Source organism: Zerene cesonia, chromosome 14 (genome assembly GCF_012273895.1).
Source record: "Zerene cesonia ecotype Mississippi chromosome 14, Zerene_cesonia_1.1, whole genome shotgun sequence".
NCBI classification, from domain to species: Eukaryota; Metazoa; Arthropoda; class Insecta; order Lepidoptera; family Pieridae; genus Zerene; species Zerene cesonia.
This window is the reverse complement of record NC_052115.1, coordinates 8,697,575-8,710,370: the sequence shown is the minus strand read 5'-3', so window position 1 is coordinate 8,710,370 and position 12,796 is coordinate 8,697,575. Positions and strand designations below refer to the sequence as shown.

Below are 12,796 nucleotides of genomic sequence, written 5' to 3'. Positions count from 1 at the left end.
GGCTTCATTCTATTTGCGATCACTATTTTTCAATTGAAGAATCATCAAAATATACAGTCGAATTAATAACCTCCTCCTTTTCGAAGTCGGTTGAAAACGTCATTTAGTGTTCAAACTGCCTTGATGAAGTTTACATGGAAATAAATTAAAGATTTTTATTGCCAACTGCGATTTTTATTTTAACATTGGCTTTAAGAAACGTCATAGTTTACTGGGTGAAAATAATGCTACTATTTAAATACACAGGAGTTTAGTCAGTCAGCAAGTCACAGCTGCAGCGGTGCAATCGTGCATCCTGCGATATACATAGCTGTTATTGTTGTTGAATCACTATCAACAATAGCCTTTGTTTCCAGTTGCGTGTGCGCACATCTCGCGTGTATAACATATTGATACATGAAATATTTTAAGTGTGAACTGATCATTGCGTATTTTTTGTATTTATGTCATACCGGGCAGTTGCCCGGTATGACATAAGCTGAGTTCAGCTTGGCGGTTCACCTAATGACAAGCGATCACCACCGTCCATTTGTAGAGCCTTTGCGTATGCGATGCCTGCTAAGGAGTAGGAGATAAGGACAGGATTAACGACTGAAAAGAAGGAATGTAGTGGGAAGGGTGAGGTAAAGGAAAAGCGCCTTCTTATGTTATGGATATATGCCATTTTTAGATTCCAATATTTATTTTAAAGCGTATTTATTTTATAGAGTAATCCATTAGCGTGAAAAATAGGGTTAATGGTCTAATCGCGGGTAACAATTGGTAAACCAAGTGAGCAATATAGTTGGTAAATTACTGGTAAAAAATAAAAAAAGTTACATCACATGCGACTGGGCAATACATACATCGTTCCACTTGTAGAAGCAATGTAGAACGACACACAGATTCAGGTTTTTGAAACGAGTATTAGAAAAATAGCATTCGCAAAATGCCTCCTCACGGCGTCGACACGCGCAGACGGGATAAAGCCGTATAAAGCATTATTGACGTAAACCCTTCAAACATATTGGGTTCCACCTGTTTACATATTACACGCTATTCCGACGGGACTTTGTTTTGATAAAACTAACGAGATATACGGATAGAGGACGAGAAATAGAAAATTCGAATGTTGTTTTTTTTTGGGATGACAAAGCAAAGCGATATTTATCGTTAATTACTTTAATCTAGCATTAGAAAGATAACGCACAAGTATTTCTTGCATTGTTTATCGAAATTCTTTCCCAATATTAGTACATATATGTACCAGAAAATGTATATAACATACAGAGATTTCTAATACGAAAACCTATAAAACCACTTGGTATGCAGAAACCGCGCAGAGATAACATGTGGTTGAAGCTAGTTAAACTGTAATAATACTAATTTGTCATCAAACTTACCGTAAATTCACTCTTCGCAAAATGTAGCAATAAGTACCCCACATGTGTTCTGTCTTAACAACATCATCAAAGAATGTAGAAGGTGGGAGTACACCTACATAGCCCACACAAAAAATTTTAAAGATTTGCTACTTTATAGATAATGATATGTGCAAAAATCAAACTAGAGAAGTATAAAAATATTATCATCATCAGAGACAAAGGCTTCCTTTAGGGAAATCTATGATGCGGTTTAAGCCAAGAAAATCTAATGAATTTAGATAGTTTGGATAAACTAGATATAAATAATGTATTCGTTACACGAATTACCATGTAAGCAAATACCCCTCACATTTCGTAACTGCCCTCGGGGCCAGCCATTGTATAATAATTATGACTGTTCTGCAATCTCTCGGACACGTGCTGAACCCCAGTGGAATTCAATTTCTACGCCAAAATCCAACTCAAACATTTATTTATTCAATTAGACTTCTTCTAGAAGCACATTTGAGTTGTCATAACATAATTATAACATTTCTATGACCGGTTCGGAAGCAGTTTCTACAGAGAAGAGCCGAGAAGATCCGACAAGAGATTCTGTAGTGGCTCCTTTCAAATCATGCCAATTTTACATTTTAATTTTTCATTCCATTAATTGTCTGAAGTTTATCGACTGTCATTATTCGATGAAGAGTCAAGTGACTTGACCTGCGGGACCTTTGTAATGTATAAATTTAGGACAACCGGTAGAAATAGTAATGTCTTTTGGTATTTATTTTGTTTTTCTATACTATTGCGTCACTGTTGTCTAAATGTTTATGTGTTCGAACTTACATTTATCACCTAACTTGTCTTTGGGCTCGTCAACATACAGAACAATGAAGGATTCCCCATTTCAAGATCAAGCCCAAGAAAATTCAACCCATAATTTACATTTCCCTATTTGAAGAATGTGTAACCTTTTCTAAGTTTTGCATTATTTATTACATTAAGCCAAACCGTTCAAGGATTCTACATCGAACCTCTCATCTATATTTATATTTTTCCGTCGGTTTTTACCAGATTTAACACGCGATTGTATCGCACCTAAGCCTCAAAATTTCAATATAATAATTTAAAAATTACAAGAATCAAGGCACAGGTAAAGACTATATATGGCTATCTTTACCTATATATATTCAGAGGCTTTCCCCTGATGTAATACCAGTCTAGGATATAGCGTTTAATTTGTTAGTGTTAGTTCCAAATAGGTTGTTACTTGTAAGCAATCCGACTCACCCCACAGGCCCGGGTCGTCGAAGCACGAGTGGTGGTTGGAGACGGTGAGCAGGGGCACGTCGTGCGGCCGCCGCACCGCGCGCGACAGCGCGTCGCGGTTGTACACTGTTGTCTTGTTCAGAAACTCTGCAACACAACGGGCTCTATTAAAATAATAATCATTCGTTTGTTAGATAGAATAGTTAACAAACCCAAGCGTATAACTGTGTGTGTGTATATGTAAAGAGAGAAAGAGTATGAGTTATGCGAACCAACTAAGTATAGGAACGCCAACGACCTTTTTCTGTCAAAAGTCAATTGAAAATTAAACGATTTATTCAGAATTTATATATTTCAATAACGGTTTATTTTATTTTTCCAAATTCGTTTGAATTAACACCACTGACAATATGGCGCATAACCGATCCTAGCCTTAATTGAATCGCATAGTGGATACGTTTTTTTTCTGTACGGACTGAGACGACGTATCGAATAATCCTTATTAGAAATGTTTCTGGCAGGGTGTCTTTGGAATAAGCTGGGGATTACATTGGATATGAGTACATAATTTTATGTACGGTAACTACATGTGAATATTCCTCGGCTTAGATAAAGGAGAATCATCTTGTTAAAAGTTTACGCGGTTCCAAATTACGTCTGCGTAAACGTCTTGGCAGCATTCTTTGTGATTTAGTTATTGCTTGCAATAATTTTCAGTGGCCATATTTCAATTGAAAAAACACGTTTTATTAAAAAAAAGCTGTAATCTAATATACATATCAGTGTGAACGTAATTTCAGTAATTTTACAGAATATGGAAATCTACGAATCAAAGTTGGAGTTAATATAAAAATAATACAATTAGATTATTTTTAAAAGCGTTTTGCATGTTAATGAATAGGTACTAAAGAGCATTTCCATAAATATCGACCTCTAAGCAGCGGTCACGTGAAGGTCAAGGGGATAAAATGTTAACCCTATTTTTATCTTAACCGTTAACTATTAATAAGCGTTATCCGTTCATATTAGAAATACTTTTTTACGTTTAATTAAACTATGCAAATATTAAACAGAAGGTAAACAATTAATACCGAATACGTTATTAAATATAAACAAATAAAAATAATAATTCACACTTTATTCAAATCCCGATTCAACCTTTTTAATTGGTATGTCGAAATTTGAAAAAATATATTTAAGTTTTATATTTAGTGTACTCATACAAAATCGAATTGCAAATGATTCGTTATATTTTTCTAGTGAGGTATTTTGCAAATGATTGCCAAAACTTTTTGAATTCTAGCGCGTATTTTTCTATTCTTGACAAATAGGTATTTATTTTTTCTTGAATATTTTGACTCGACAGGGCAAGCATTTTAGGTCACAATTACAATGACTCGTAATTATTACACCTCACAAGATCAGTCTAACTTTACTCTTATTTTATATAATATAAAGGACTGGGTATTTGATACTGAATTATTCCCATTAAATCCTTAGGGCTGTGGCGTCAAATGATTGGAAAACAATTTAACATTTATTGTTTGTGATATTATTGTATTGTTATGTTATGTATCTTTCTAATCCCCTCAATGGTTAAACTTTAAGTATAAACTTGAAAATGTAAGGAATTCAACAGCTTTCTTTCAAGTTAAATGAGTTTATTGAAACCCTATCTAAGCCACAATTTTTTGGTGAAAGGCGACATTTTATCCACATTTTGCAACATTTTTCATTGATGCTATACTCATACTGTTTAGAGTGTTATGTTAAGCAATAATGCCTATATGAATTTTCGATTAATGAATTATTTAAAATTAAAAAATTATTCAAAATAAATGTTCAATGCAAACCTTTAGTTCTTAAGATAAAAGGCTTGCTTAATCAAACAATGAAAAACATTGAATATTCATCTCAATAAAACAATAATAAATCCCAAGGTTTAAATATATATCACAATTCATCATCCTCATTTAGAATTTAAAGAACTCCAAAGGAATAAATTGCCAATGAATAAAATAAATAATAAAAACATTCTCCACTCAAAGTTCAATGCCTCATATTTATAGATTAATTCATTGCTTAATTGTTGTTTTCATTGTTATCAAACTATCTATTCTGATTGTGAGTAGAATGCTCCACCCGTCTCATATTGAACTCAACAATAGATTGGGCAAAAGAATTGATATCTTAAATCTTATCTATAGATAAGTTGTGTGTAACAATGTTGACAGCGGGTCAACATGGAAGAGTGCTGAATAGTATTAAAAGATTCCCATCAGATAGTTGGGTGGCAATTGTGAATCATGTGTTAGAAATTTGCTCACATGAAGGTGGAAGCCAATATTGAATATGAAATCTAAAATTCACATCAATTTAATGTTTATTGCATAACAATTTTTTTCTCTAATCAGAGTAACTAACAATTAAATTTGTTGTGTTGAAGAAAAGAGATACAATAAAGATCAATAACAGTTATTTTGCTCAGAAATGTGTTGTTATTTATTAGTTCATCGTCACTCTCTAAACAATACTTAAAAAAATGACATAGCAATTTTGTTCTTTTAAATATAAAGTAAATTACTACACTGCTTTAGTAAAACATGGCACTATGAACTAGGGAGCAAGGTTAGATGTGGTACACGTTTGTGTATCTTATCTACAATACATATATACATGTTATTCTGACAGACGGAAGTTAATTTTAGTTTCAGAGTGAAAGAATAACATACATTCATCCATCCAAACACTTGCATTTTCATTATAAGTGATATTGCACAGGATTTTTATTTTGTGTTTTAGTTATTTCATTAAAATTAAAATTAAAAATTTCAAGGCCTGTTCACATTCAATCAAGATAGGCGTTGCATAATAATACAATTTACAGAATTTATGAAAAACTGCAATTATTTCCTTTTAAATTTTTGTTATACATAAGTTGGAATATAAATAATTGTGAGACATGTGTGAATTATACTGAGTATTTGGTACTTGAGTTTGAAACAGTTTTCGTCACTAAATAAGTGATTATTTTAATATAAAAATAAACTTAATATTAATATCTTCATGTTTCGCATATATTTGATTTTAACATGATTTTAAGATTCACGTTACTAAGTTTTTAAATAAATGAAAACTTAATTCACTTGAATAAAAAAATTGTAAGTATTCAAAAGTTTACTTATCGCTCAACAAGTATTTAAAAATTTTATAAATCATATTTGAGTTTTGAATAACAATTTCCAAAATAAATTATATAATAAATCCAAAAATCGACACGAAATTTTTGATTTTAAGGTCAACGAAAAAAAGAAAAGGGGAATGAACTTTACTGATTGGTAATAAAATAAATGCTGATTTAAAAATAATTTCATGCTAATTTTTGCAATTGGTGTGAATTCTAATTCATGTCATATCGATATGCATTGTAAACAGTTAGTTCAGGTTACGCTGATGTAAGCCCGACCTGCTGAACTAAGTTCTTTGTTACAATTATTTCAAATCAAGCCACGTGGAAACGAACGTCAATAATTTAGAATATTTTAATATGATATTTTGAATTACTAGTATCACTTACCTACGATGAATTTACTGAATAAACCAACAACGGCTACAGTAAGGGAACTCGCACAGTACCACAGTCTCCCAGGGTTTCTGAGCCGCGGTATGATCCAACCGATGTTGTAGCCCATGGTTCCACGAGCGCACAATCGACACACACTATATAAACATTGTTATTCAGATAAAATTCCAATAATATTCAACTTTTTCATTTACGAGACACTTGCTCTTGTTCAGTCCGACAGTGTTGCGTAGTGAATGACATTACCTGAATGATCGTCGATAGAATGTCATCTAGACAAGTGACATATGACAACGCCTTTGACTTTTTCAGTGTTGCTGTTGAATAAAATAAACATACTGAGGAATTTTGATTTTCTTTTGTGCCTTCCATAAAACATATATACATTTTCGCAAACAACTTCACCCGTGTCGTCAAAGCAAATTCCTATTGAAACGAGATTATCCACTACGGTAAAATAGTAGTCTATACCACTCATTAGCCTCCTCACTTATCTCAAGTCTCAAAAGTATCTGGGATCTCACATACATAAATATATATAATAAAATTGTTTTAATGCAACGTGAAAGAAATATTTATGCCAACAGACAGGAAGTCAACATTCAATTCAATTCAACAATTCAATTCAACAATATTAGGAATTATGCTTTTAAAATAATTTCATACGATAATTCTATTTAAAAAAATAAGCGTAGGTAGCGCGTTGTTCGCAATAAAAAAATAAATCTTATACCTTTAAACGAGCAATTCTTGTATATATATATATATATATATATATATATATATATATATATAATTGGAATCTCGGAATCGGCTCCAACGATTTTCATGAAATTTAGTATATAGGGGGTTTCGGGGGCGATAAATCGATCTAGCTAGGAATTTTTTTTAGAAAATGTCATATTCGTGTTTTTTTTCCTGACATCTATTGGTGAATAATAATACTATTTTGCTTCGTAGATAGCTTGACAACTAAAAAAACACATAGGCACTTTTTATACCGATAATCCTACGGGATACGGACTTACGCGGTTTTAACCGCGGGTCACAGCTAGTGTTATATTATGGTCGAAAAAGCAACTTTGAATTTAATACTAATGAGAATAAAATAATAATTTACCGATTTAGCGGCAAAGGTAAAAACAGGTGATAAAATGTTTTTTTTTTTTATATAACTACACGAAGTAGTTTTGAAACTAAAACAACATTTTTATTTAAAGGGTAGCTAAATAAAACTTCATTAAAATTTTTACTTAAATTTATTTAATTAAACTTAGTCTAACGCTCCCGATAGAGGTATAGTACTAATAATTTGCACATAATTCACATCACCACTGCTCTAACGGAAAACATCGTGAGGAAAGCGGCATGACGACGAATCAAAAGTTGGGCGATATGTGACATCAGTCACACCGCACTTGGCCAGTGTGGTGGGTAAAGGCCTGAACCCTCATATGAGCCCAGAGACCCCGCAGCGGGAACGTATATTGGAGGAATGGATGGTGATGAAGAGGTATAGAAAAAATTGGGGGGCATAGCGGTTAGGGTTATCTGGGGTTAGGGGGCGATGGCTATTTTCAATTTCTTTAACTTAACATTTGAAAATTAACTTATACAACTCTGATGTGCGTCTACTAAATATCATCGACTCTAGTAAATCGTGTAGCAGCCGTAGACATTAGTAACATGAAAAAATATATAAATTATGAGAAAACTTGACTTCATATTTATTTAACAATCGTAAGTTACATATTTATTTTTGTTGCTTGAATTTGAATTTTAAAACATTTTATTAAATTTGTGAAATCAATGCTTTTATTGTCGTTTGGTTAGTTCATAATTTAATTTACTAACATTTCATATTCTTATAAATAAATGCTTAGACGAAACACGATTGTGTACCATTGCGGACACTTTATGTAATGGCAGGATTGATAAATATTTATCACTAACCTATATTTAATTAGATAAAATTCCTAACCTAGATTGTATTGCATAATGTAACACAAGGCCCTACACAATACACACTCGGCACTGGACTCTCACTCAATTGAATCTCGTGACATAGACAGTCTTATACACTTATATACTGGACAGTTTGTTGGCAAACATTTCTTACTGCGTTTCATCCATACTCCGTATTAAATTGAACTCATATTCCAAAACAACGTCAGACGGGACGTTGGCGTCATGCGGAGGTTTTACTAGCAGGCGTTTCCTTGTTGGAATTTTGAACTGAGGTTTGACTATTGATAGATGCTTCAGTTCTGCTTTGTCTTCTGTAGAAACAGGCAGTAAATCGTAGTCCTGATCAAAATTATCTGGAAGAAGACGTCCCTCCATCTTGACCGGGTAGCAATCGGTAAATGTCCACAAAAGAACAGATAATACCAAGGCGATGTACCAGCGCATCTTCAGGAGTGTGCTACGCGACTGGTTTTATCTAAAACTATGCAATATTTATATGCGGGTGATTTGTGCCTAGTACAGTCGGATGAATAATGCCGATAAGTAGTATTAATAATAAAAACGTGGATTTCCCATTAACGCTATTAAAATTACATCCCAATAATTGGTATTACAAGTCAGATAAAATCATCAAAAAATTGATTCATTTGAGTGAGTGAAAGTAGTATATTCGTATTTATAGTATTTGATTAATAAATAGATTTGATAAATTAAAAAGATGATAAGAAAGAAGGTCGATGGCCTGTTGCCTAGTTTCCTCTGACGCACTAATAAATAATTGAAGAGCTAGACCGTTCAAAGTAAATTGGTTTCTAGTTTGACCTATTTTTTTCGTGAAGAATACTGTATTCAATAAGACAGACTCTATTTAATTATAATTTCACGTGTGTCTATTTTGCGATTGCATTGACCATAATGTACCTCTGAGCTATAACTTTATATTCAAAAAACCATATTTATCAATATTTATTTGTACTTATTATGTGGACAAAGAAAATTGAAAAAGAGCCGGTAATTGAAAAAAAAAAACAAATTTTCTTGGATATCGGTTATTCATGAATTTCAAATTTTGATTTATTGACTACGCACCAGAGAAGATAATTTTTAAATTCATATTTTCAGTTTGCTCATGAAAAAGCGTAATGTTTATTATTGCATTAAATTATAAAAATTTACAATTTTTATAATCACATTTAAAAACTAGCTTTACATAAAGAACTTTTGCTGTTAACTTTACTTTGTTTTACTACATGAGAATTAATTAAGGCAATGGGTAAACCCCAATGCGTGCACGCGGCGCATCAAAGAACATTCAACCGTTGTGAATCAAAATATTTTGATGATTTACACAATATGGGTGGCTAACTAAGCCATCATTACATTATATTATATACTGTATTGCATTTAAACTATGTTCAGAAATAGAGCTTTCAAGATATATGTTTAGTTGTGTCGGGAATAATGAAGCTTTTGTAGACATTTAGACACAGTGATTACTTAAAATCGCCGCACACACTCCTATGGCTATCTCTTTGGGCTACACGCGAAAGCCACAAACGTTGCACGAAAAGCTATGTGGGAAGCATGCTTTGCAGCATGTGGCTGCCACCGGCGTACAGCGTGTGCGGCAAGTTGGCATAAAATGTATAAAAGGAAAAGATCCTAAGCTTAAGTACTGAAATTAATAAGTGTGCGAGGTCCCTCATTTTCGTAATGTCCTCATCATTAGAAAAGCAGAATGAACTCGGGAATTTGCTAACTGGCAACTCAGTTTAAATTAACTGTTCTTAGGAACAACATAATGCAATCATTCATTATATCAAAAGATGATCAATCATACGGGTTCTTCCCAGAGGGCATTGGCAAGAAATACCGTGAAAACTTTGCGAATTATTTACTTCTGCGTACGTATCATAATTATTAATTATGAGGAAATTACAATTCCATTATTGTTAATTTTATATCATGTAATCCTAGAGGAATTTGTACATTGCACTCTGTACATCACATGGATTTATTTATTTAGGATAAGAAATTTTATTTGAAAGCATGTGGTTTTATTTAAACTTAGTGTATTTCTGACAATTTTAAAGCTGTTCAGTTTTTTGTAAAAATAAAGGAATATACGAACTTGATATAAGATTTCTTACAAAATAAAATTACATTTTAATGTACACATCCTACTAATATTGTAAATGCGAAAGTTTGTAAGGATGTGTGTGTGTGTGTGTGTTAGTTGCTGTTTCACACAAAAACAACTGAACCGATTGCAATGATGTTTGGTACGTAGACAGCTGGACAACTGCAATAACATATAGGCAACTTTTTATCCCGATATTCCTACGGGATACGGACTTACGCGGGTGAAACCGCGGGGCGCAGCTAGTTCAAACACAAATATAGAAGTTCATAACTGTAACTCATAAATAATTCTCGCTCAATTATGTTCAATTATAATTTTTTATAATAATACTTGTCAAAGGGCTTAAATTGAGCATTGACTTTAGAAGCAAGTTGGCTTTATATTTTGTTAACTTAAAAAATATATGTAAACTTTTTATATAAACATAAATGTACTATGTACATAGTACTTAAATTATTATCGCTGTCTGATTACCGTTTGAAGTATTTTCCCACTAACGGTAAGTAATATTTTATAACGAGGATAAAAAACTTTATAATAAAAAATATTATAATAATAGCAAAGATTTTTAATAACAAACTTGATTTTTGCTTATGTGCTGACAAAACAACTTCATCACCTTTTTCGAATATTCAAAGTCTACGTCCAGGACCTGATCACCGATGGCTCCGTTTAGGTTAGTTCGAAGAAATGTGCCATCTGCCACTTGGCCAGCGTGATAACAGTGATTATGGCCTGAAACCTAATAGCAGGTCTGTATCCCAGTAATGGGAAAAAATACCAAGTTATTAAAAATGCGGATAGAAAGTGTGAAAATTAATGGAAATTAATGTGATGAAATCTATCGCCTGGCTACTTAGACCGTATTCTGCTACAGTCATACAATTTTATTATAAAACTGATTTGGCTCGAATCTGGGACAGGTAAAGTGTAAAGATATATATTTGTTTCATAAAACGTGCTCTTACATGAGGGTTTTCCAACATTACTAATCTTTGAATTGGTCCTTCACGGAAGTGTTGTGATATTTTGTGTAAGAAAAACGTAAACAAAAGTAGAGGGAAAATTATAGCAATGACATTTTTTTTGCTAAAGTAGGTAGGAACTTAACTATAATTATGCATACTTTTTATTTAATAATGTTATATACATATTTCTTAATTATGTCACAGATATATAGAGCATGTGTTTTATAGCATTTAAATAAACCTTAATTAGTGCTCAAGTTCTACATAATCTTAATGTACAATCAAAATTAAATATAGGTACCTTACATTTATAAATGTACGGGCTGTAACTCGCGGCGTCTCTCGTGTGGGACCCTAGTAAAAAGCTAATCCACAATAAAATTTATGTACCATATTTCATACAGATACGACAAGCTGTTTTCGAGTGAAAGAGTATTAAACATGCATACGTCCATCTATCCATACATACTTTATACAAACTTTCGCGTTTATAATGTTAGGAGTCCTATCTATCTAGGTTATAAGATACGAACCAATATTTTTCACTATATTGTAGTTTTCAAGTGAATTACAAGATGGCGCTGTACTTAACATAAATTGTTATTTCATTTCATTCTTTAATATTAATTAAAACTTTGTTCACTTATATCTTTTATGATTATTTTTTTTTTGATGCTAACTAAATGAATTGAATTATTCTTATTATGTATAATAATTAACAGAATACTAAATCTATTCTATAAATTTACTCTATCTTTCACCGACTCCGTGGCGCAACGGTAGCGCGTCTGACTCCAGATCAGAAGGTTGCGTGTTCAAATCACGTCGGGGTCAATAAATACCTTTTTGGTAGTATTTCTTCTTAATTCATTATTAAATACAGGTTTTGAAATTTTTCAGTAAATTATTTTATCTTAAATATAGTAAAATTATTATATATGTTGATGATGGATGCTTTACGCGCTTCTTTTGGATATAATTATTTCATTTTCTTAATTTGTTAAATAAAATAAAAATTGTATTTTCAACCATTCACAAATTTGTAATGGTTTCCTTAGTTAATTTATTAGTAGGCAATTTGCCGAATAAGTTTAGATGAATAATAAAAATTTTTATTATTCTGTAGCTACAGAGCGCAAAATATGGAGATGCCGGGGATCGAACCCGGGGCCTTTCACATGCAAAGCGAACGCTCTACCACTGAGCTACATCCCCGTTGTTATACAATTTGAAATTAAGAGCCAAATTTTTGATCAATACATATAACTTTTGACTTTAATTTCATCATCATTAAAAAGGTAATAACTCATTACCAAATCATTTTAACAAGTAAGAAAGCTTAAACTACTTGCATTTTATATTTAGTAGTTATATTTAGCATATTTAGTAGTAGCAGTTATGTATAGTAGTATAGTAGTAGTTATATTTAGTAGTTTAGCGTAATAGTAAGTTTATTTAAGGTCGAAATTCGAGTTTCTATGGTCAGGAATAATATAGCATAGAGATCCGCCCAGTT

At 32.2% G+C, this 12,796-nt stretch overlaps 1 protein-coding gene and 2 non-coding genes across 3 annotated transcripts in view; 1 reads left to right on the top strand and 2 right to left on the bottom strand.

Annotated features, from left to right (window-relative positions):
* Nucleotides 1-6,457, bottom strand: part of LOC119831745 (tafazzin homolog) — an 18,766-nt gene extending 12,309 nt beyond the window's left edge. The window contains exons 1-2 of the mRNA XM_038355228.1: nt 6,196-6,457; nt 2,640-2,765 (exon numbers count right to left, since the gene is read on the bottom strand). Coding sequence (XP_038211156.1) covers nt 2,640-2,765; nt 6,196-6,310 — 241 coding nt within the window. The 5' untranslated portion in view covers nt 6,311-6,457. The remainder of the gene's footprint in view (nt 1-2,639; nt 2,766-6,195) is intronic.
* A 5,585-nt stretch (nt 6,458-12,042) lies between these two features.
* Trnaw-cca lies at nt 12,043-12,114 on the top strand. Its single transcript has one exon. It is a non-coding gene; the product is annotated as a tRNA-Trp (tRNA).
* A 309-nt stretch (nt 12,115-12,423) lies between these two features.
* On the bottom strand, nt 12,424-12,495 carry Trnaa-ugc. Its single transcript has one exon. It is a non-coding gene; the product is annotated as a tRNA-Ala (tRNA).
* Nucleotides 12,496-12,796: the final 301 nt, after the last annotated feature.